The following is a 25,808-nucleotide window of genomic DNA, read 5'->3' as shown; positions in this document are numbered from 1 at the left end:
TCTGTCCTTGACTATTAACATATCCCATTTTCCTTGCTGGTGCTGCAAGTTTATTTCAGGGAGCTGGTAAAGGGGCTACAGCTGTGGTTTGTTACTTTTCAAACTTTCTCAGTTAGCCTTCTGAGCCCTTCCTCCCTCAGTTTGAAACCCTGAGGTCACTGGCCTGAGCGTAGGATTACAGACATTGCAGGCCCCTTTCCCTGCATTCTTCTGGTTTCTCTCCTCTCAAGCCCTCTGTGCTCTGGCCATCAGTTCTTTTTCTTCAATAGTTCTGAGTAATGCTTCAAAAAGTGAATTCTGGTTAGCTGTAAGTTAAAACGAACAGATTTTTTCCCCCATATATCATGAATTCCTCATTGGTTGATTTAGTCAAACATCTAGTGTATCTATAAATGAATTTTAAAGTACTTTAAAATTGTGTATTAGTCAATGTTCTCTAGAGAAACAGATCCAATAGGAGATAGATAGATAGATAGATAGATAATTTATTATGAGGAAATGGCTCAAAAGATTATAGAGGCTGACAAGTCCTTCTGCTGGCTAGAGGCCCAGGAAAGCCTTGAGTTTCATGTTGAGGTCTTAAGGATTTGTAGTCACCACTGAATGAGTGACAGAGCTGGCTAGTGATCTTTCTGTTCAACTAGGGGTTACCTGACTACATAAGGACAGAGCTGGAGGCTCAGGAAAGCTCTAGTCCAAATCCAAAGGCCTGAGAATAAGGAGCATCGATGTCCTTGGGCAGAAGATAAATGTCCCAGCTTAAGCGGAGAGCAAATTCGCTTTTCCCCCACAATTTTTGTTCTTTTCAGACCCTCATGGATTGGATAATGCCCTCTTGTGGGGGAAGGCAATCTTCTTTATTCAGTCTACCAATTCAAATGTTAATCTCTTCCAGAAACACCCTCACAAACACATCCAGAAATAATGTTTAATCAGCTGTCTGAGCATCCCTTAGCTCAGTCAAGTTGACACATAAAATCAACCATCACAATCGGGCGGGGAAAGAGCATTTTTACACTGTTTCATTGTTTTGTATTTAAATATTTTCTCACTTAGTTTTTCTTTAAAAGTCTGGAGTGCACTACAACAAATCTCATTAAATCAGGCAGCACTTTTTAAGGCCTGGCCCATATGTTTCTTTATTTCAAGCAATATTTGGTCCAGATAGAAGAAGACAACTTGAAACTGCCAGGCCAGTTCTCAGTACTAGTTTTTGTCATTTTTCTGAATATTTGTTTGTTCACATTTGTTGTCTCTTTGTTCATCCTTAACCAAGTGGGTTTCTTTTTTCATTGAAATGTTTATTGTTTTTAAGAGCTTTGGTTTTGAATAAGGATATTACTTTAACCTGGCCACCATGTTCTGCTTTTTCAGAGTTGATTAGAAATAGAGCAGGAATTTTTCTTTACTACAAACAATTTATTCTTCAGAATTTTTCTCTAAGTAGAGGAACATTCTTGACCCTTCCACAGCAAAATATGGTGTTTCCAGTCTTCCAGGCTATGGTTATCCTCAGTGTGATACAGGCACCAGGACCATCCCAGGAAAAAGAAGGAAAGCACCTACCCACAATAGGCCCTGTGCTAGACACCTGGGTACATAAATGAAAAAAAGATTCCTGCCTTGGAAGGCCTCATCGTTTATTGTGAGAGGTGAACTGATAATTAAATAAATCATAATACTGTTATGTTTTACATTTATAACAGTGATATGAAAAGTGCTGTGGAATCACAGAGGGAGGAATTTGTTCTTGTGGGAAGGAGAAAGGATGAGAATTAAGGAAGACTTCACAGAGGTTGTGAGTTTTGAAATGGCGCCTGAAGGATGTCGGAGTGTATTAGACAGAGATGAATGAAAAGAACATTCTAGACAGAGGTACAGCTGGGGGGAGGGGGGGGAAGGAATGGTATAGGAATAAATTATGGGAATTGTGAATAGTTCAAGTATTACTATGGCATAGGTTATGTGAGGTGACATGATGGGAAGTGAAGCATGTGGGAGCCAGAATAAGAAGACCTTGGACACCAGCCTGAGGGGTTAGATTTGTTCCCATTAGCCATGTTCCCACAGAAGGCTTTTGAGCCCCTCTTTTAGCTGTTATATCGGATGGGCACTATTTCTTGGTCCTTAGTCTCTAAAATTGAGCCACTGCTCTTCTACTGTGTGCACTGTCTCCCAGGTCCTCTGATTCCCTTAGCGCTATACAGCTCCTGGTGTTTGCCTCAGGTTTCGAGGCCTTCACACTGTCTGGATTTGGTGGAGTGATCTTTTTTTTAAAAAAAAAGATTTGATATTCTCCTTCTGGCCCTGCAGGCAATTGGCATTGATAGTTTAGACTTGAGTCAGCTCTGCCTTCTCTCAAGGCAATATTAGATATTCAGTATTTTTAAGTTTCATGTTCAGATCTTAAAATTTTGTAGTCACCACTGAATGAGTGTTAGGACTAATTATCTTCCTGTTGAGCCAGGGCTTATCTAACTAGATAAGGACAGAACTGAGACCAAAACTCAGATCTCCTGAGCCCAGTCCAGTGCTTTTCCCAGTGTGCTTCACCTTTGGTACTGCTTAGCCAGTTATGGGTCAGACCAAATGTTCTGGGTACCTCAAACCCAAAGGACCATTGTTGGTCAAATAAGTCTGTAAGTATGATATATATGTTTGCTCGCTTATAGTTTGCATTGGATGTGAGGGACAGGCTGTAAGCAGGCAGCATCCTTATAGCCTAAGGCTTAGTTTTAAGTCTAAGCCTTTCTCACTCTTTTTTTTTTTTTTTTTGCACTTTTCCGAAGCTGGAAACAGGGAGACAGTCAGACAGACTCCCACATGCGCCCGACTGGGATCCACCCGGCATGCCCACCAGGGGGTGATGCTCTGCCCCTCTGGGGCATCGCTCTGTTGCATCCAGAGCCATTCCAGCACCTGAGGCAGAGGCCACAGAGCCATCCTCAGCGCCCGGGCCATCTTTGCTCCAGTGGAGCCTTGGCTGCGGGGGGGGGGGGGGGGGGGAAGAGAGAGACAGAGAGGGAGGAGAGGGGGAGGGGTGGAGAAGCAGATGGGCGCTTCTCCTGTGTGCCCTGGCCAGGAATCGAACCCGGGACTCCTTTACGCCAGGCCGACGCTCTACCACTGAGCCAACCGGCTAGGATATTTTCCATTCTTTTTGATGTGGGGTGGTGCACTCTCATGAGGAATTCCATTATGCCTCAGATAAGTGACTTTGTATCTGAGACTTCCTTATTTGTATACTGGATTAAAGGTTTTGATTTCTACACTATAAAATGGGGACAGACCGAGGGCTCTCTCTCTCTCAGTTACTGAGATTAGCATTAGAGGCGAGAGCAGAGAAAGGAGAGCAGAGAAAGGCCACGTGGAGGAGAGGAGAGGCAGCCAAGATGGCAGAGTGCTGAGGGAGAAGCCAGTTTGTGCAGAGTTTGTGCACAGAGAAGGAGATGGGGAACAGAGGTGAATAGTCTGGTGAGCTAGAAACCTTTGATTCTAGGAAACTCAGATAAATCAGTAGCTTTGTGGGTTTTGGAGCCCAGTGTGTGTTTTTACTTGCCTGCTGGGTGCAAACTAGGATTAAAGGTAATGGCCCACCAGGTCTTGGCTCCATTGTTTCATTACCATCTGTCCGAATCTAATGCAAACCTGCACAGGCCTGGTGGCTGTGATGGCGGCTGTGGCTACTGGCTTTACAACCATGATAGAGAGCTGGAGCTAAGGGAAGGCTGTTTCCAGGATGGAATTCTATACCTCAGGCCAGACATCATGAATTTAAGTCTTTTGGTACCTACCTTTCTTTTTCTGTAAAATGGGAACAGCTTATTTAATCCTTCAGTTGCCCCTGACAGCAGGGACTAGTATGTGGTGGGTGAGGGATGATAGATCTTTGTTCAAGTTGTATAATCTTAGAGTCAGAGTTGGAAGGAAGCTTGGAGGTGATGTGTGCTGGTGACAGGTAGCTTCAGGTGGTCCACTGAGCATGGAAGACACAGCCAGAGGCAGAAGAACTTCCTGTCTTTGGAAATGTTCAAGCTGAGAAAGGTGTTCAAGCAAAGGGAATCGTGTTCTAAACAGCCTTTCTGCACAGAAGAGGTGGCTGGATGGGAGCCTACATGGTTTCTGGCTTCTGCAAACATTTTCTCTGAGACCAGCTTTGGTGAGCTTGCTCACAGGGCTGCATTGTGGCCTTCACCCTGTCAGACATCTTCCGCTGGGTAAACGTAACGGTTCGGCCACTGTTGGGCAGATAAAATATATTACGCTCACTTTGTTAAAGATGGTGCTGCCCACGTGGAAGTCCGTCGCCTAGGTGATATTAATGCGTGTTGGGGCTGGGCTGTGGGCAGGCAGGATCCTTTTAGCCTGGGGCTTGGTTTTAGGACTAAGCCTTTCCCACCCTTTTTAATTTGGGGTGGTGCAATTCCATCATGCCTCAGATAAGTGACTTTATATTAGAGACTTCCCTATTTTGTATATTGGATTAAAGGTTTTGATTTCTACACTATAAAGTGGGGCAGACCGGGAGCTTGCTCTCTCGGTGGTTCCTGAGATTAGCATTAAAGAGCAGAGAGGAGAGCAGAGAAAGGCCACATGAAGGAGAGGAGAAGCAGCCAAGATGGCCGAGTGTTGAAGGAGAAGCCAGTTTGTGCAGTTTGTATATAGAGAAGGAAGGAGATAGAGAACAGAGAATAAAGCTGGTGAGGTAGACACCTTTGATTCTAGGAAACTCGGATAAGTCAGTAGCTTTGTGAGCACTTAATGAGTGGGTTTTGGAGCCCAGTGTGTGTTTTTACTTGTCACCGGGTGCAAGCTAGGATTAAAGATGATGGCCCACCAGTTTGTGGCTCTGTTGTTTCATTACCCTCTGTCCGAAGCCAATGAGAACCTGCATGGGCCAGGCTGCTGTGATGGTGGCCTTGGTTACTGGCTTCACCGCCACCGATTACTGCCTACAGCCTCAGTTCACATCTAGGATTGTGGGTGGGACGCTGAACAATCATGATCTCTATTTCTCAGATGAGGAAATAGAGGTTTAACATTTTGCCCGCGATATCTCAGGGGCAGAGCTCAGATCACACTTTATCAGATTCCAAAAGCTATTTTCGGCTTTTCTTCTCCTTCAGCTCCAGTTTCTATCTTTTTCCAAACAAAGAGAAGCGAGGGCTTTCGGAGTTTGCTTTCCCGCCGCCTGAAGGACGGAACCGGCGCCAGGATAACCGGAAAGGGACAGCCCTCCCAGCCCGGCAGTGAGTAGGCTGGATCCTCAGAGCCCTGCGGGTGGTGGGCGGGGCGGCTGCGGCGGAGCCTCCCATGGGCGGGGCCGGAAGTGGCTCTCGGGGCGGGGCGGCGGGGGCTGGAGTCCCTGGCGCAGCGTCCCGGTCCTGAGGCCGGGAGGGGCGCTAGTCTCTGAACTACAAAACTCGGCGTACTCCACCTTCTGCTGCCGCAGCCTCCCGGACTATGGCGGCCCGCCTGCTGCTACGCGCCTGGCCCCGGGGCCCTGCCGTGGGCTCAGGAGCCCCGCGTCGGCCCCTGAGCGCAGACTCCGGGCCGGGCCAGTACCTGCAGCGCAGCGTCGTGCCCACTATGCACTACCAGGACAGCCTGCCCAGGTGAGCCCGGCCTCCCGGTCCCAGCCGCCCACTATCCGCCCAGGATCGGCCCCAACCTCACTTCAGTCACTCACGACTCTTCTGCTGAACCCGCTGCTGCCACATCCCCCAATCTGGAAATCCTGTGACTTTCAGAATCTCTTGGCACAGGAACCTCACAACGCGCAAATTTTGTTCTAGGATGGCCCATTGCCCTTTCAAATTCTCCATCTTGAACCCTTCTCAAACTCTCTGTCCAGTAACCCACCTTCCAACCAGATATCCTCAGAGTGCCTCACATATTTTCTTGAAAAATACCAACCTGAATATCTCCAAAACCATTCTAACGCTTCCACTTTCAGGTATTCCCTGGAGTACTTTCATGACAGTCCCACATTTCTGCCCAGAATCTAGATGGGCCAATTCCTGAGACATAATAGTTATCCTCCCTCAACTTCTCCCAGCACCCCATCTTCTTCATCACTGTTACCCAGAACCCTCAGCCCACCCCCATGCCAACAATACTCTGCTCATTTAGCACCTCCATCAGTCCCCTAAGCACATTCAAGCGTTCATCTTACTTTCCCCCAAGTCCTCAACATTCTAAGACCAGTCTTCACCTGAAAACCTTTTACCACTATTAAACCTTCCTCAACACTCCCCCTACAGGCGTCCCCAAACTAGCCCCCTGAGGCCATTTATCCCGGCCCCCGCTGCACTTCCGGAAGGGGCACCTCTTTCATTGGTGGTCAGTGAGAGGAGCACTGTATGTGGTGGCCCTCCAGCCATCTGAGGGACAGTGAACTGGCCCCCTGTGTAAAAAGTTTGGGGACCCCTGCTAGAATATCCTCCTTAACAACCACAGTACCCCCTGCAACCTCAGCCCACCCTTACAGACATCTAGGCACCACCCTCAATACTTATCCCAGACAGACTTTTTTTTTTTTAATGCTTATTTTATTGATTAGAGAGAGAGAGAGATAGGAACATTCATTTGTTTCTGTATGTGTCGTGACCAGGGATTGAACTGTGAACTGCGCTTCTGGATGATGCTCTAACCAACTGAGCTCTCCAGCCACTCCCAAACTCTTACTCAGATTAGATTCAGAGCCCACCCAAATCCTGTCTATTCTCACCATAGGCCACCATCCACATACACCTTCTAAAACATTTCCCCTGGAGTCTCCTTCCCCTATGAAAGCAGTCCCAATAAATCTTTCTTGCCCCCTTTCCTTCACCCGGTATTTTCTTTAATGCAGTTTCCAGTTTCCCCAGCCTCCTAACTCCCAACTTTCATCAGAGCTGCCAGATCTCCAATATTAAAAATTTACCCAATTTCCTTCACCTTCTTTACTCGCCAGTTAAGTTCCTGGTGAAACATTCCAAATTTGTCTTAAAGATTCTTCTCTCTTTCTCTCCAAACTGCCATCAGGAATCTCCCAGTCCAGTGGCTGGAGGCCAGCACTCCCCACCCCATGAATAGAACAAAGATTATATCACAGCATCACTCCCAACTACTAGGTTGCTATGTTTCTTCACATCCAGGAACCCCTGAACTCATTGTCATTTCTCCTTTTCCCCGTGCTCTCACTAAAACCAATCAAGGTGATTCTTGTGAAATGACAGAGTGAAGACATCAAAACAAATTAAAAAGGCCCTGGCCGGTTGGCTCAGTGGTAGAGCGTTGGCCTGGCTTGCAGGAGTCCCGGGTTCGATTCCCGGCCAGGGCACACAGGAGAAGCGCCCATCTGCTTCTCTACCCCTCCCCTCTCCTTCCTCTCTGTCTCTCTCTTCCCCTCCCGCAGCCAAGGCTCCATTGGAGCAAAGATGGCCCGGGCACTGGGGATGGCTCTGTGGCCTCTGCCTCAGGTGCTAGAGTGGCTCTGGATGCAACAGAGCGATGCCCCAGATGGGCAGAGCATCGCCCCCTGGTGGGCATGCCGGGTGGATCCCGGTCGGGCGCATGCGGGAGTCTATCTGACTGCCTCCCCGTTTCCAGCTTTGGGGGGAAAAAAAATTAAAAAGAATATTCAGCCCCAAGCTCATCGTTTAAATTTGGCAGGAGGTAAAGGACAAGCCTGCCTCCTCCTTGATTGCCTGTGTGTGAGCTGAGCCTGTATGTGGGGGAAAGGTGAAGAATGACAGAAACTGTCTGTATTTGCCAAGCCCAGCTGCACAAAGCCCTGGACTTTCGTGCACGACTGGGCTCCACCTAGGTTTAAGATCAGAGGGATTTTCTCCATATTAGAATTGGAAAGCTGGGAAGAATATTCACTATGATTTCCTCCAACCCATAGTACAAAAATCTGTGGGAATTTGAACCTACAAACAGTAGCACTTAGTCATCACACATGTGTAACTTCAGACAGGGATTCCCCCCAAGGCCTTCATTACTTCAGCTGTAAAGTGGAGTTTAGATATATTGAGATTCCTTTTATTTCTGAGCTTCTAGACTGGTAAAATGTGTTATCTTTGACACTGATTTTGTTGCTTCACTTGGTGGAGAGCCCTGGCTTTCAAGTCTGGTAGAACTTGGCTTCAGAGTCTGGATCTTACACTGTATAACCTCAGGCAGTTCAGTTAACTTCTTTGAGCCACAGCTCTTACAGGTAAGGTAGGAATGGAACACACACTTTATCGGGCTATTGTGGCAATAGAGTGAGATTAGATGCCTATAATAGGGAACTATTCTGATTAGTTGGTAAGGTTGATCCCGTTGTGTTAGGTGCTCCAACGATCTCCCTCCCTCCTCTTATTCTTTTATCACTGCTGCCTATTGACCAAGTGGCATTGGACCTATTTTTTTCTAGGAATCTTTGTGCTATCATTTACTTGTTTTTTAGATTTCTTTTTTTGGCTATTTTTTTTTTAGTGTGGTGAAATACACATAATACTAAATTTACCATTTTTAGATGTACAATTCAGTTAGGTGTTATCTTTTAAGGGCTATGTTTATATATACTGAACAGTTAATTTCACAATACAAAACTAAGTTCTGAGGAGACAAAGGGTGGATCAGCCTGATCTACTCATTCACATAATTAATCTGATGAAAATTGATATGGATTTGGAGACCAAAGTCATGGTGAGGAGCTTACCATGTAGTAGGGGAGATTTGATGATAAACAGGTAGTTCGGTTGTAGTGTATAAGTAGAAAAGCATCATTTTAAGATGGTTAAGGTCATGAGACAGGAATCAGACAGATCTGGTTTTTAGTCCAGCTCCACCTGCATGATTGTGAACAAGTCCTCTATCCATAAATTGGGATTGATAATATAATCTTTGTTTTAGGATTGTTTGAATTAAATACTCTGATATAAAGCACTTACTACAAAGTCTGGTACATAGAAAGTACTCAGTAGATAAAAATTCTTTCTGCAAGAATACAGTTAGCCCTGGCCGGGTAGCACAGTTGGTTAGAGTGTCGTGCTGATACACAAAGGTTGTGGGTTTGATCCCTAGTCAGAGCACGTATGGGAATCAACCAATGGCTTCATTAGTGGTGGTGCAGCGGATAGAGTGTCAACCTGGGATGCTGAGGTCCCAGATTCAAAGCCCCAAAGTCACCAGCTTGAGCACGGGCTCAACAGCTTGAGCGTGGGGTTGCTGGCTTGGCGTGGGATCATCAACATAATCCCAAAGTTGCTGGATTGATTGAGCAAGGGGTTACTGACTCAGCTTGAGCTTCCTGGTCAAGGCACATATGAAAAGCAATTAATGAGCAACTTAAGTGATGCAACTATGAGTTATTGCTTCTCATCTCTTGCCTTTCCTCTCTTTCTTACTCTCTCTCTCTCTCTCTCTCATAAATAAATAAAATAAAATAAAATAAAATAAAATAAAATAAAAAAATCAACCAATGTCCTGACCAGTGGTGGCACAGTGGATAGAGCATTAACCTGAAATGCTAAGGTTGCCAGTTGGAAGCCCGAGGTCACCAGCTCAACCCTGGGGCCACTCACACTATCCCAAGGTCTCCACCTTGAGCCTGTGGTTGTCTTTACCCCTAGGTTGCTGGTTCAATTTCCAGTCAAGGCACAGAGAAGAAGCAGTCAATGTACAACTAAGGGAAACATTGAGTTGATGTTACTCGCTCTCTCCCTTCTCACTCTCTCCCTTTCTCACTCTCTTTCCTTTCTCCTCTCTTCTCCCTCTCCCTCTCTTACTCTCTGTCTCTCTCTAAAAAAAAACAATGAATGCATAAATAAGTGGAACAACAAATCAGTTTCTCTCTACTCTCCCTTTCTCTAAAATCAAATTTTTAAAAAGCACAGCTAAAAATTCTTTTGTATTTTTACACAATATTGTTACTGTGATCAAGTCATCATAGATGTTAAATTAAGACAGTCTATCTGAAGGGCAAACCTTTGGGGCCCAGAACATTACTGTTACTACATGTTATCCTTCACACCTTGGTAACTCTGGCTTCACCTTTGAATTCTAGAGAACTTGTTCATCATATTTGTAACAAAAGTTACCATATAAAGCAGCAATTTTTAACCTTTTTCATTTCATGCACACATAAACTAATTAGTAAAATTCTGTGGCACACCAAAAAAAAAAAAATATATATATATATATATGTATATATACATATACTTTGCCGATCTGACAGAAAAAAAGTAGGTATAGTTTTGATTCATTCACACTTGAAAGCTGGAAACGGGGAGAGACAGTCAGACAGACTCCGGCATGCGCCCGACTGGGATCCACCCAGCATGCCCACCAGGGGCGATGCTCTGCCCCTCCGGGGCGTCGCTCTGCTGAGACCAGAGCCACTCTAGTGCCTGGGGCAGAGGCCAAAGAGCCATCCCCAGCGCCCGGGCCATCTTTGCTCCAATGGAGCCTTGGCTGCGGGAGGGGAAGAGAGAGACAGAGAGGAAGGGGGGGGTGGAGAAGCAAATGGGCGCTTCTCCTATGTGCCCTGGCCGGGAATCGAACCCGGGTCCCCCGCACGCCAGGCCGACGCTCTACAGCTGAGCCAACCGGCCAGGGCCGGTTTTCACTTTTTTGACAGTGTAAGGGAAAAGAGGTCAGTGTCCCTGACTAAATAGTCAGATATTGCATGTTTTAAAAATATTTGCGGCCTGACCAGGCAGTAGTATAGTGGATAGAGCATCGGCCTGGGACACTGAGCACCCAGGTTCAAAACCCCGAAGTCATTGGCTTGAGCGCAGGCTCATCTGGTTTGCATAAAGCTCACCAGCTTGAGCCCAAGGTCGCTGGCTTGAGCAAGGGGTCACTGGCTCTGCTGGAGCCCCCTGGTCAAGGCACATATGAGAAAGCAGTCAATGAACAACTAAGGTGCCACTACGAAGAATTGATGCTTCTCATCTCTCTCCCTGTCTCTCCCTTCTCATCTGTCTCTTTGTCTCTGTCACACAAAAAAATAAAAATAAATAAAAAATTCTTGCGGCACACCAGTTGAAAATGGTTGATAAAAAGTAATTAGTCAGAAGAGAGCAGAGGCCCCAGTTTTGCGAAAATGTGCACTTTTAGGGCAAGAGGACATAAAAGTGACTCAGATGTTGAAACCAGCAGGGTGGGAGGAGAGAATTTCTAACTCATCTTCTACCTCGTCTTCTACATCCTTTAAGGATATCACAACCTATAGTCAGATGGGGGAAAAGGACATAAATACACAAATACCACTAAGTGTGATACAGAGGAATTTAGGGTCCTAGGATGGGTAGTGGGTTAAAGGAAGGAGTAATCAACTAATTCATTTGACATACATTTATTAAGTACCTATTCAGTGCTGGCCTGTGTGTCAGTGGAGGTCAGAGAAGAGGTTTCAGAAGAAGACTCCTAATAAGTGAATTCCCCTCTACTCATTAGCACAACCATGAGAGCCAACTCTGCAGTTCTTTCCCGCTCCATCTTCAGTGGCATGTTAGTAGCTTGAAACTGGCCTGGTGGGAGTTTTACAGTAATTGTTAAATGCTACAACTTATGGCTTCACCCCCTGCCAGCAGAGAGCTGGTTTACTAAACCCACTACCCTTGGAGTGAATAACGGATGAGGATGCGGAGAAGGTGGTAGTTGGTTTTGAGAGGAAAGAAACCTGTTTAATGTTGTTTGTCAGGTGGTGGGGGTAGGGAGGATGCTAGCCCATTCTAGAATTTGCAGAGTGGCTTTCTTTGGAGAGAAATTTGAAAGCAGTGGTATTTTCAGAATACAGTTGTCTCTTGGCATCCAGAGGAGATTAGTACCAGGACTCCCCACAAATACCAAAATCCACAGATGTGCAAGTCCTTTATGTAAAATGGCATAGTGTTTGTGCATAACCTATACACATCCTCCTGTATACTTTAAATGATCTCTAGATTACTTATAATACCTAATACAATGTAAGTGATATGTAAATATTTGTTATACTGGATGGTTTAGGGAATAAAGACAAGAAAAAAATGTCTGTACATGTTCAGTACAGATGTGCAACCATTGTAGGGCTAACTACATAGTACACGTCAGCAACAACGTGACTTTTTTTCCCCCAAATATTTTCACTCTGCAATTGGTTGAATCCACAGATGTGCAACCCGCAGATACAGAAGGCTGACTGTAGTCAGATTTTAAGAGAGGTAAGGAGGTAGGCAAAGTACCAGAGAAGTTATAGAGCAAAACTTTCAGAACAGAATGGGGATTCTAAGGTATGGTGGAAGTGGCTAGTGAAGAATAATAGTTACATGAGGCCAAACTGGATGTTGTTGAGCAGATGAAGGGAAATAGTAGTGGATAAGCTTTGTGCATGAGGTGTAAGGTGTTGAAATAGGGAAGCAGGAAACTAGGAGGGAAATGGAAGGAGATAGAATGAGCTATGTATAGATATGGATAGTTATCTGGAGGTCTATAAATATACATTTAGCGTTTTTAATGCTTACTATATGTCAGATACCTTTCTAAGTTTATATATATATGGTATATAAAAATACATATTTTTATATATACAGGTATAAATAAAATTTCATTTAATTCTCATAATAGTCTGGTGAACTATTGTTTAAAAAATGGAGAAAAGGGGACCAGAGAGAAGAAATTTTCCTAGGATCACTTGGATAGTGACAGAATCTAGGATGTAAACCCAGATCTGTGAAATTCCGAAGGCTGTGAACTTTACCTCTGTGTATACTAGTATACTAGATACGTTAGTGATTAACTTGTGCTAGGTGGGGCTGGAACTTGACAGATAGGATTTCATATCTCTCTGTGGGGAAGTTTTCTCCAACTCATAGATCAGAAAGGGAGTCTGAGGAACATCAAGTAATTTGCTGCCTCTAACCATATAATTAGAAATTAAATAGCAGAGCTGGGACTTAAGCCCAGGTCTGATTCTAAATGTCATTCTTTCTACTGTGTCAGTAGTCCTTATACCTTTAGACTTCAGAGATCATTAAAGTTATGGGGGGAAATAGTTATCAACATTCTTTCTTACTTTGTATGTGTGTGACAGAGAAAGGGACAGATAGGGACAGATAGACAGGAAAGGAGAGAGATGAGAAGCATCAGTTCTTTGTTGCAGCATCTTAGTGGTTCATTGATTGCTTTCTCATGTGCCTTGACAGCAGAGTGAGTGACCCCTTGCTCAAACCAGTGACCTTGTGCTTCAAGCCAGCAACCTTTCGGCTCAAGCCAGCGACTGTAAGGTCATGTCTATGATCCCATGCTCAAGCCAGCGACCCTGCACTCAAGCTGATGAGTTCGTGTTGTCTGTGTTCAAGCTGGTGACCTTGAGGTTTCGAACCTGGCTCCTCTGTGTCCCAGTCTGATGCTCTATCTGCTGTTTCACCGCCTGGTTAGGCAACACTATTTCTTAATGACTCACCCCCCCCCCCCACCTCCGTCATTAAAAAAAAAAAAAGACAATCTTGGCCTTAAGGACAGACTTCTAAACTAAGCAAATTTAGCTTTGTGAAAAGCTCACTGTTCTGTTCCTGGGTTTAGGGTTTTTGTTTTTTTTCATTTCACTGTGAACTGGTAACTTCTTAACCATGGCCATTGTCTGCCAAGTATTAGATAATCTGGTCATGTGTACTGTATTGCTATTTGGCATTTACATTGAAGATATTTTATATAAGGCAAAAATATAGACCTGGTAAGTTTGGCATACTCATTATGTTATCGTTAATATTTTTTATAGAAAACAGATGGTTTTTGTATCCATGAAAAAAATTCTTATACAGTTATGAATGGTTACTCAGTGCAGCCCAAGTTTATAATGGCTATAAATAATTCAGATTTACATTTTACATCATTTTTTGGATAAACATACTTTAAAAATAAACTGAAAAACTACAGTATATCTTATAGTAATGTTTAAATTATATTTTATGGATAGCTTTCCAATTTTCCTAAATGGCTGCCATATTTAGATCATTTGAATGCATCAGCGTTCATTTGAGTTAGCAGAGGTAACTTAACTAATTCTGATTAAGTTTTGGTACTAGGGGATAGATCTTTCAGTAAAATCATTGACATGAAAGCACACCTCGCCATACTGTCCATGTGTTTTAGTCTCAGTATGGACCAGTAACTTCATCACAACAGTTGTCATTGGGGAGCTACTGGTAGAGCATGGTGAATAAGTAGCACATAGGAAGATCTGGTTCTTCCTCAGGACTCCTGGTGGCTGGGCCTGGCTTGATGGCTGACCCCATATTTGGCTGGCCCTTGGACAGATTTGTGTTTCACTTCTGTATGAATCTCTGTTGTCCAGTCCACAGAAAATTTTAAAATAGAACTTATTTTTTAATCTCAGGGGAGGAAAATGCAGTTTTTCAAAAGAGTAGAATTCAAATCAGTGCCAGTATAGGGCTAGCACAGGTATTATAATTGTGATCAGGAATCAAGAAGACTTTGGGCAGCTTCCACTTTATCATTTTGAATCTATTATATATTTACTAATTTAGCTTATGAAATTCATAATTTAAAAAATTATTTTAATTAAAAATAATTTACTATTAATATTTATATTAGTAAATCCATTGATTTGTCTGTGGTTTCCCATTGTTGGTATTTTTGGGAAGGAAATTATCCAGTAATTAGTTTATTAGTCTGGGTTGGGTAGCTAATTAACCTGTTTCACATATTGTCACCCTGACATTGACTTTGCTTTCTCCTCAGGCTACCGGTTCCCAAACTAGAAGACACTATTAGGAGATACCTCAGTGCACAGAAGCCTCTCTTGGATGATGGGAAGTTCAGGTAAAATGCTGAGAACCCTGTATGACCAGGGTTGGTTGGGTCAAGAGAAACTGACAAGTAATGGTAGACTGAGCTTCAAGAAGTTTCTGTGATTTGATTGGGTCTCTAGGAACTTGGGACTTTTTTATTTTATTTTATTTTTATTTTATTTTTATTTTTTTGTATTTTTCTGAAGCTAGAAACAGGGAGAGACAGTCAGACAGACTCCCGCATGCGCCCAACCGGGATCCACCCGGCACGCCCACCAGGGGCAACGCTCTGCCCACCAGGGGGCGATGCTCTGCCCCTCCGGGGTGTCGCTCTGCTGCGACCAGAGCCACTCTAGCTCCTGGGGCAGAAGCCAAGGAGCCATCCCCAGCGCCCGGGCCATCTTTGCTCCAATGGAGCCTCGGCTGCGGGAGGGGAAGAGAGAGACAGAGAAGAAGGAGGGGGGGTGGTGGAGAAGCAAATGGGCACTTCTCCTATGTGCCCTGGCCGGGAATCGAACCCGGGTCCCCCGCACGCCAGGCTGACGCTCTACCGCTGAGCCAACCGGCCAGGGCTTAGGAACTTGGGACTTAGTCTGTACATTTACAGATTCAGGAAATAAGATTTTTTACTCAAAAGGGCTGATCAGATCTCTCTAACCAGACTCAACAGGTGATGGTTTTTAAGCCAGAATGCCAGATTTGCACTGTATCTTGGCAGGCGTACCTGGGAGGCCAGCTGGTACTGGTCATTTGCAGAAGACTTGTGCTCCTAGTGTGGGGGATTCATTGAGGAGAGTACATCGCAGACCAGAGTGTGCTTGGTGTGCATGTCTACTGGGGGGCTTGTGTGCCCCCAAATTTGTGCTCTTTTTGGAACCTCAGTATGTGACCTTATTTAGAAGTAAGGTCGTTACAGATGTAATTAGTGAAAATGAGATCATATTGGTCCTTAATCCAATGTGATTGGTATCCTTATAAGAAGAAGAGACACAGAAATAACCATTATATTGGAGTGCCTCAGTAAGCCAAGGAATGTCGAGCATAGCTGTTAACACCAAAAGCTAAGAGGAAGGGATAGAATAGATTCTCCCCTGGAGTCTTCAGAGAGAATATGGTCCTGTCAGTACCTTGATTTTGTACTTCTAGCCTCCTGTTGTTTTAAGCTACCCAGTTTGTGATACTTTGTTATGGTAGTTCTAGGGAACTGATACAGCATGGAATTGGAAAATATTATAATACTGGATATTGTCAAAAGTGGGTTGCATTAAATTCATACATCCTCGTGTAGTACTCTTTTTCTATGATGGGAATTTTTTGTGCAGATAACTGGCATTGTCATTAAAATCACAGAATCCTTCACTGGACAGTGATAGAAAAACATTGATGAACTATTCATAGTCCTCTACTTTTAAATATTTCTTAATAGTCACTTGTTGCTTCTCTCTCTTCTTCTTTTTTTTTTTAAGTGAAAGAGAGAGAGACAGGGAGAGGGATGAGAAGGATCAACTTGTTGCAGCACCTTAGTTGTTCATTGATTGCTTTCTCATATGTGCCTTGACTGTGGGGTTACAGCCAAGCCAGTGACCCCTTGCTCAAACCAGCGAACATGGGCTCAACCCAGCTACCATGAGGTCATGTCTGTGATCCCACACTCAAGCCGGTGACCACGTGCTCAAGCTGGTGAGCCCAGGGTTTCAAACCTCGGTCCTGAGCATCTCAGGTCGACGCTCTATCCACTATGCCGCCCCCTGGTCAGGCACTTGTTGCTTCTCTTGATGTGGTAGTAATTTAATAGCTGTTTCAAACTATCTTAAATTCTTAGCTTTGTAAATATTTTTTAATCTTATAAGGTGGTATATTATCTCTATTTTACACATGAAGAAACTGAAACTCAGATCAAGTAACTTGTTTAAGGTCATACAGTTTGAAAGTTACAGAGCTCCTTTTGAGCCCAAAGCTTATGCCCTTTTCTCCATGCCAGTCTGCCTGCCTCCTAGATTATAGATAGTTTTATGAGATAGTTATTGATCTTCCCAATCATTTAAAAAAGATATCCTAGATTTATTCACTAGATTTATTCTTGTTCTTCTGATCAGAGGTACTTTCTGATCTTAGTCCTAGGTTCTAGGGATGTACTATTGGGGACTCAAAGCTCTATGTATGAATTTTTGTCCATGAATCTAAAAATCACGTATTTTCTGCCATTATTTGACTCTGTCTTTTCTTGAGCATTTCAGGAAAACAGAAGAATTTTGCAAGAGTTTTGAAAATGGTATTGGAAAAGAACTGCACACGCAACTGGTTGCTCAGGACAAGCAGAATAAACATACGAGCTACATTTCAGGTAGGTGGGCTGGTTCTGGGTATAATGTTTCGCAGAGCCCTCCATAATTAAAAGTAAGGCAGCTCTCTCCTGTTTTCATCTCAAAAATATTTTTGGTGGGACAGCATTGAAGGAATGTGTCACCCGCTCTTCCTGAGGTAAACATTAAGTTTGAGTGAGTTCCTCCTCCACTAATTTGTTGACTGGAGCTCATGCTCAAGAGCAGTGGCTTTCTTCCTTTATGGGATCAGGACAGAACCTAACCATTGTTTCTGTCTGAAAAGGATGCACGATTCTAGATCCTTCACAGTCTGGCCTAACTGCCCTCTTCAGCCTTTTCTCTCCCCATTCTCTCTGACACACTTCATGCTTCAACAAAACTGAACAGCTCATTCAATCAATCTGTTCATCTCTTACTTCTGTGCCTTTTTTCCATGTTGTTTCCACTGCCATTTTTTTACCTGGAAAATTCTTCAAGACTCAGGTTATTGTGCATCTGAAAACCTTTATAATTTTGTTAACCAGTGTCACCCCAATAAATTCAATAAAAAGTTAAAAAAAAAAGGCCCTGGCCGGTTGGCTCAGTGGTAGAGCGTCGGCCTGGTGTTCAGGGGTCCCGGGTTCGATTCCCGGCCAGGGCACACAGGAGAAGCGCCCATCTGCTTCTCCACCCCTCCCCCTCTCCTTCCTCTCTGTCTCTCTCTTCCCCTCCCGCAGCCAAGGCTCCATTGGAGCAAAGATGGCCCGGGCACTGGGGATGGCTCCTTGGCCTCTGCCCCAGGCGCTAGAGTGGCTCTGGTCGCAACAGAGCGACGCCCCGGAGGGGCAGAGCATTGCCCCCTGGTAGGCAGAGCGTCGCCCCCTGGTGGGCGTGCCGGGTGGATCCCGGTTGGGCGCATGCGGGAGTCTGTCTTGACTGTCTCTCTCCGTTTCCAGCTTCAGAAAAAATGCAAAAAAAAAAAAAAAGTTAAAAAAAAAAAGGACTCAGGTAGGGTGATTGCCAGAGGTGGGGTTTGGGGGTTGATGAAATGGCTGAAGGGGGTCAAAAGGTACAAACTCTCAGTTATAAAATAAGTTAAGTCATGGGGATGTAAGGTGCAATAGTATCATATGAAAAAGAAATTTTGTAACTGTGTGGTGGTGATGTTCACTAGACTTATTGTGGTGATAATTTCACAATATCCCAAACAAATATGGAAGTATTACATTGTACACCTGAAACTAGTATAATATTTTATTCCAATTATATGCTCTAAGGGGAAAAAAAAAGAAAAAAGACCCAGGTAGGAGGATTTTTTTGTATAAAAGCTTTCGGTCCTTCCCCCTCTCCATTCAGAATTGGTTGCTTCTACTTCTGTTTCCACAGCACTTCATTTAATTTATATTTTTTATAAAGCTATACATGCACATAGTTTAAAATCAAATAGTTATATCAGGTTTGTCAGGAAAAACAGCAATTTCCTGACTTCTAATTTCTCACTTCTCACTTTCTGCTACTATCTGATTCTTTTGATCTATATCTTGTTCTCAAATTATGTACTTATATTACTGCATTTTAACTTTTTTTAGGCATTATGTATTGACCCCTCACTGTAGAAGATGAGAATTTAGCAGTCTCTGACATCTCCACCACATATATAAGTGTACTTGCCCGTTTCCTATCCCCTCTTTCTCACAGTATAGTTGTTTGTAATTTCGGTTAGCTTAGTGTTTAGCATTTACACTATTAAGAGCATGTAAATGCAGTTCTCAACTGAGTCATGTAGCACATTGGGATGGTTTGTTTTTTTCCCCTTACAAACTTTTGCTATTCTGTGATGTTATTTTATACTTTCTTATGTTTAACTTTTTATGTCCTTAATAGTTTATCTGGGAATTTTTTTTAAGTATTCATCTTTTTTTTGTAGTTTGTCTCCAGGTTGCTTTTTTCTTGTTTATTTTGCCCTTTTTTTCAGCTGCTTCATAATCCTCTGTTGTTGTAGAAATGAATGAGATACTAAAGAGCTGTTGGAAACTGTGGGTGTGGGTGTGGCTTGCCAGTCACAGCTTCACTGTAATGTGATCTGGCTAAACCATTTCCTTGGTGTCCCTAATGTTAGTCTTTGTGGGGTAGGCTACCAGAGAAGGCTCTTCCAGAAGACTGCCAGAAGGTGTAGGTGTTTTCCTGGTCACTAGTTTTGTAGAAGTGGGATAAGGAAGAAAGCTTGAGATCTCAACTAAGATTCATGCCCCACATTATATTCTTTCCGGAGAATAAAACAAGTCTTCTATTGGAGTGGGGAGGGTATCTCTGTGTGTGTGTGTGTGTGTGGGGGGGATGTAGGAATGTGAGTCTAATTAAATAGCTTTTCAATCAGATATGTCTAAGCTGCCAATTCCTGAGCCCTCTGGGGTTCATATTATTTCTTGGTTTTCTCTGCTGTCAGTTTAGGGTTGGCTTTCTTGAGTCTGCTGTAGTCATTACCAGTTGCCTAAATGCTTTTCAACTACTAATATTTGCTCTTTACTCTTCTTTCATTCTCTTCGCCTTATTGGTTTATGTCTCTTTAAATTATGTTACTTAAGGGATCAGAATCATACATTCATATTTTTTTCCATCAAATATATTTCACACACTCCCTCCCCCCCGAATTTGTCTTTTCTCTTACAATTTTAGTATATTACATTATGTTCTAATTCTGTTTGTCTCCATAGTTCAACCAAATCAAAGTCTATGTCCTATTCCTTTCTGTATTTCTGGACAGGGGCCTGATTCTCAGCACTGATTCTGAAGGAATGAAATGAAATAAATGGACAAATGAATAATAGATAAATTTGTGTTCATTAATCCTGTTCCCATTGCTTTACATGTGAAAATTATTTCCTTCAATGCAGAATGGTCCTTGTTAGTAGAGTTCATCCATGCTTGCTAATCTTGTAGGAACTTCCCTTTGAAGACACATTTTCTGATAAAATACTACTTTTGGCATTTTTACAATCAAAACATCCACTGGAATGCAGAAAGCTAGTTTGAATGGTCCACATACACTCATAGTTATTTCTCATTGCTTTTTGAGCATTTCCTAAAAGAAGGAGCACACAAATGTACTTACACAGAATGATGGTGAAGACTTTCCCCCATGTTAGGGAGATAGTCAAGTGTGAATGTTGTCCCTGAAGGGAGCCAAAGCAAGGGAAACCTAAGGAGATGGGATGAAAATGAACAGCTATTCTGTTCCAGCATGAATGTGAGGTGTTACTGTATTTTATTCCTTTAATTATAAAGAAAGGAAGCAGAATGAGGAAGAAAAGGCAGTAAATATCAATGGTTACCCACCAAACTGGCTCCAATCAAAAAGACAAACAATAACAGATGTTGCCGAGGATGTGGGGCAGCTGGAACGCTTGCACACTGCTGGTGGTAATGGCATCCACTTTGGAAGATATCCTAACAGTTCCTCAAAAGGTTAAAATAATAGACTCACCACATGACCTAGCATTTCCACTCCTAGCTATGTACCCAAGAGAACTGAGAATATACATCCACACAAAATTTGTACATACCAGCATTATTCATAATAACCAAAAAAGTGGAAACAACCCAAATGTCCATCAACTGATGAATGAATAAGCAAAAACTGCTCTGTATCTATATAATGGAACGTTCTTCAGCAATAAAAAGATATGAAGAACTGATACATGCTACAGCATGAATGAACCTCAGAAACATTGTTGTGAGTGACAGAAGTCAGATGTAAAAGACCATTTAGTGTACAATCCTAATCATATAGCATGAATTCTTACAGAGCAAAAAAATAAGCAGGAAATTTTTACCTCTGGAGGTTGATGTCATTTCTTTTGCATATGCTTGATTTTTTTCTTAAATTTTATTTTTATATTGTTCTTTTTTATTTTTATATTTTAGGCCCCTGGTTTGATATGTACTTAACTGCTCGAGACTCCATTGTCCTGAACTTTAATCCATTTATAGCATTCAGCCCTGACCCACAGTCTGAGTATAATGACCAGCTCACCCGGGCAACCAACATGACAGTTTCTGCCATCCGGTTTCTGAAGACATTCCGGGCTAACCTTTTAGAGCCAGAAGTATTCCACTTGAACCCTGCCAAAAGTGACACTGATACCTTCAAGAGACTTATACGCTTTGTGCCTTCCTCCCTGTCTTGGTATGGTGCCTACTTGGTCAATGCATATCCACTGGATATGTCCCAGTATTTTCGGCTTTTCAATTCAACTCGTTTACCCAGACCCAATCAGGATGAACTCTTCACTGATGACAAGGCCAGACATCTCCTGGTCCTAAGAAAAGGACATTTCTATGTGTTTGATGTCCTGGATCGAGATGGAAACATTGTGAGCGCCTCTGAAATCCAGGCTCATCTGAAGTACATTCTCTCAGACAGTAGCCCTGCCCCTGAGTTTCCACTGGCGTATCTGACCAGTGAGAACCGCGATGTCTGGGCAGAGCTCAGGCAGAAGCTGGTGAGCAGCGGCAATGAAGAGAGCCTGAGAAAAGTAGACTCTGCTGTGTTCTGTCTCTGCCTGGATGACTTCCCCATTAAAGACCTTGGGCACTTGTCCCACAGCATGCTGCATGGTGATGGCACAAACCGCTGGTTTGACAAATCCTTTAACCTCATTATAGCCAAGGATGGCACTGCCGCGGTCCACTTTGAGCATGCTTGGGGTGATGGTGTTGCCATACTCAGGTTTATCAATGAAGTGTTTAAAGACAGCACTCAGGCCCCTGCCATCACTCCGCGGAGCCAGCCAGCCAGCACTGACTCTTCTGTTGCTGTACAGAAACTCAACTTCAAGCTGAATGATGCCATAAAGACTGGCATTAGTGCTGCTAAGGGAAAGTTTGATGCCACCATGAAAACCCTCACCATTGACTTCATCCAGTTTCATAGAGGAGGCAAAGAATTCTTGAAGACGCGGAAGATGAGCCCTGACTCGGTAGCCCAGCTGGCCTTCCAGATGGCCTTTCTGCGGCAGTACGGGCAGACAGTGGCCACCTACGAGTCCTGCAGCACTGCAGCGTTCAAGCACGGCCGCACCGAGACCATCCGCCCTGCCTCCATCTTCACAAAGAGGTGCTCTGAGGCCTTTGTCAGGGAGCCCTCCAAGCACAGTGTTGGAGAACTTCAGCAGATGATGGTCGAGTGCTCCAAATACCATGGCCAGCTGACCAAAGAAGCAGCAATGGGTGAGACAGGGTGGGAGCATGCCCTTGGGTCTTGTTGCCCTCAGTGCTGGGGTAGGCCTCAGTAATATTCTACCCCACATCTGATTTCTACCCCTTTACTAAGGTTAATTCATCTGCCAGCTCCCACATGATTATATTTTTTCTATCCGAATAGTCTGAACAGCCAAACAAACCGCTAGGGATCAGAATGTTTTCTCTTCCTAGGCAGTGATTGGGAAATGCATCTGACTTGATCCTCATTGAAGGTCACTTTCAACTGTTACATGATCTCTATTATTTATTGGTCATTAGACTCAGTTTTGACAATTTAGGATTTCTAAGCCCACAGCCCCTCTTAACCTCACCTCAGGTATAGCATGCAGGATCCCTATAAATAGGTCATCTCAGAAGAAACTCTTCCCAAATCTAAGTGTCATACTTATTTGCCTCTTAGTGGCAAAACTCAAGACCTAGAGCCCTGGCCAGTTGGCTCAGTGGTAGAGCGTTGGCCTGGTGTGCAGGAGTCCCAGGTTCGATTCCCTGCCAGGGCACACAGGAGAAGCGCCCATCTGCTTCTCCACCCCTCCCCCTCTCCTTCCTCTCTCTCTCTTCCCCTCCCGCAGCCAAGGCTCCATTGGAGCAAAAGTTGGCCCGGGTGCTGAGGATGGCTTCTTGGCCTCTGCCCCAGGCACTAGAGTGGCTCTGGTTGCAACGGAGTGACGCCCCAGATGGGCAGAGCATTGCCCCCTGGTGGGCATGCCGGGTGGATCCCAGTTGGGCGCATGCGGGAGTCTGTCTGACTGCCTCCCCGTTTCTAACTTCAGAAAAATACCAAAAAAAAAAAAAAAAAAAAAAAGACCTAGAAAGGGCCTGCCAGATTACAGAGTCCAGTTCCTTCATGCAGCCAGCAGTCCTGGAACTAAAAGGGACCTCCAAGGCATTCTGGTGTTATCTTGACTTATTTTATAGGTAGGCAACCACTGGCCCAGGTACACAGCAAGTGAATGGTAAAGATGAAAAGAACCTTTCCGTTTTGTTCCACTGACTCCTCTTTTACACTTGACTTGGACTTTGGGTTTTATCTTAGTTTTTGAATCCAGAACTCTTCATGTACATTTTTTGACTGTTTGACTAAATTGATTTAGATTCAGACTTTTTAAAACCATGCTTTTATTTTAGGATCATTTTTAACTCAGCTGTTGACAGCTTTTTCTTGAAAAATATTCTAGAAGGGCCTGACCTGTGGTGGCGCAGTGGATAAAGCATCAACCTGGAACACTGAGGTCGCCAGTTTGAAACCCTGGGTTTGCCTGGTCAGGGCACATATGAGAGTTGATGCTTCTTGCTCCTCCGCCCTTTCTCTCTAAATAAAATCTAAAAAAAAAAAAGTCCATCAAAAAATATTCTAGAAGGTACTACTCCAGAGGTTAGTGAGCTAGAGTTGTAAGGCAGAGATAGACATACTTTCCTTCCACTCTCCAGGATGCTGTGAAGGGGACTCCTACATGGGTGGGAGGTTTTACTAAGGTTGCTTTTGGCTCTGAGATTCTGAGACTAGTTTTTTGTTTTGTCTCTTGACAGGCCAGGGCTTTGACCGACACTTATTTGCTCTACGGTACCTAGCAACAGCCAAAGGGATTGTCCTGCCTGAGCTGTACCTGGACCCTGCATATGGGCAAATAAACCACAACGTCCTGTCCACAAGCACGCTTACCAGCCCAGCAGTGAACATCGGTGGCTTTGCCCCTGTGGTCCCTGATGGCTTTGGCATTGCCTATCGTGTTCATGACAACTGGATAGGCTGCAATGTCTCCTCCTACCCAGGCCGCAACGTCCGGGAGTTTCTCCAATGTGTGCAGAAGGCCTTAGAAGACATGTTTGATGTCATGGAAGGCAAATCCATCAAAACTTAGCTTCTGGGCAGGTTATAAGCCTCCATCGCTTCACTTACATGAAAATTGAGGCCTGTGTAGCCAATAGGTGCTATTCTGTGACTAATGGAACTAATCATGAGGTACCTGAGCAGCTAGTGCTGTAAAGCTGGAATTTTTAAGCTGGAGTTTTAAAGCTAACCATATAATTTCCAAGTAGAATCAGATCACATTAAAGATAATGTGAGATTCCAATGTTAAGGATATTTGATCAGGAGGTAGGATTTGGAAAAATAACTCAGGTATATTTATTGTTGAAGCAGAAATAAAATTTGATTATTGGTTGGATATGGCTCCTCTTGAGTTTTTACCTAATTTCCTAATCTCTAGAAACAACTTTCCAACAGTAAATTCAGGTTAAGTTCCTGCTGGCTCCTGGCTCGTCTGGTGATGGTGGAAAATGCTGATTCATTCTCCTTATAAAGGTGCCTTTCTTCTAGGACAGCCTCTCTATAAATCCTCTTTATTTTTCTAAGTGAATTGCTGACGCTTGATTCTTATAGTCAAGTTACTGCCATGAACTTAGGGATTTCTATTTTACTATTCTTCTAGCCAAATCAAGATTTATAATTGGTATGTATTTATTTTAACCAGTTGAATCTTGTGTGCTAATTATGTCCTAATGTAGAAGTGATCGCTTTGTACATTTTGCACTTGAAATTCTGAGTGACATGGACACAGAATTTTAACAATTTACTGTTAGAATGCTGCTGTAACAGGAAAGGATGTTCTGTTATTTTTCGTAAAGGAAAGGTTTTGTTTGCATTTCATCTACATTCCCAGTGGCTTGCCCCTCAAGTTAACTGGACAGTTGGGATTTGAATTCTGGTATGAGCCAGTCACCAAGCATTTCCAGTGCATCATCTCATTTAATCTTCCTTGCAGCTGCCTGACCTGTGGTGGCTCAGTGGATAAAGCACTGACTGACATGACATGACCTTGCAGTTCATGTGAACATGTCTGCATGTCTTCTTAGTTGACTCCACCCATCCTTCACTAATTTTTAAATGAATAACAGGTACCAGGTCCTGTCTATTCTGTGGCTTTATCAGAGACATCTGATGGCTCACAGAAACAATGCTGCTCTCACTCATGAACCATGGTCAGGAATACTTGAATTCCTGGTATCCTGGTTGTACCATGTCCTTACTTTACAACCACAGGCAAGTCATTTTGCCTTCTGGTCTGTGAGTTCCTCTGTAAAATGAGGATAATAATTTCTATAACATGAGGATGTGATGAAGATTAGCTGTAGCCATAGAGGCAAAGCACGCTCATCCACTCTTATCTTCCATGGTCCCCAATTCTAGTAGCTGTAACTTCTGCTACTACCTGGGCAGTAGACTGCTGTCCTGGAGTGTGGGGGAGGGGACTAACTTTCCTGGTTATGAGGGGCAGGGCTCAAGATATGCCACCACCATTTTGACTAATCTTATTGAGGAACAATGTCAGAGCTAAAGCATTCATTTTTAGATGGAGAAAATGATGTCCTGACAGGAAAGGTACTTGCCTAGGGGTTTACAGTGAGTCGGACACTAAGCCAAGGCTCTACTGCCCAAACACACTGCTATACCAAAGCACTCAAGGTAGCTAACCTT

General features: G+C 43.7%; 1 protein-coding gene across 1 annotated transcript; it reads left to right on the top strand.

Annotated features, from left to right (window-relative positions):
* Window positions 1–5,337: 5,337 nt before the first annotated feature.
* CPT2 (carnitine palmitoyltransferase 2) lies at window positions 5,338–24,498 on the top strand. The gene is made up of 5 exons (XM_066269157.1): window positions 5,338–5,615; window positions 14,719–14,799; window positions 17,006–17,112; window positions 20,996–22,300; window positions 23,861–24,498. Exons 1-5 carry the CDS (start codon window positions 5,464–5,466, stop codon window positions 24,190–24,192), a joined length of 1,977 nt encoding a protein of 658 aa, XP_066125254.1. The 5' UTR covers window positions 5,338–5,463; the 3' UTR covers window positions 24,193–24,498.
* The last annotated feature ends 1,310 nt before the right edge of the window (window positions 24,499–25,808 follow it).

The sequence above is a fragment of the Saccopteryx bilineata genome, chromosome 3, assembly GCF_036850765.1.
Source record: "Saccopteryx bilineata isolate mSacBil1 chromosome 3, mSacBil1_pri_phased_curated, whole genome shotgun sequence".
In the NCBI taxonomy this organism is placed as follows: Eukaryota; Metazoa; Chordata; class Mammalia; order Chiroptera; family Emballonuridae; genus Saccopteryx; species Saccopteryx bilineata.
Note: the sequence above shows the minus strand (reverse complement) of the source record. Positions and strands in the feature narration are given on the sequence as shown.

Bases quoted from the DNA above. Each gene is read 5' to 3' on its own strand.
- CPT2 (XM_066269157.1), top strand. From the start codon at position 5,464: ATGGCGGCCCGCCTGCTGCTACGCGCCTGGCCCCGGGGCCCTGCCGTG. The intron at 5,616-14,718 runs GTGAGCCCGGCC...CTTTCTCCTCAG, and splicing joins TACCAGGACAGCCTGCCCAG to GCTACCGGTTCCCAAACTAG. The intron at 14,800-17,005 runs GTAAAATGCTGA...TGAGCATTTCAG, and splicing joins TTGGATGATGGGAAGTTCAG to GAAAACAGAAGAATTTTGCA.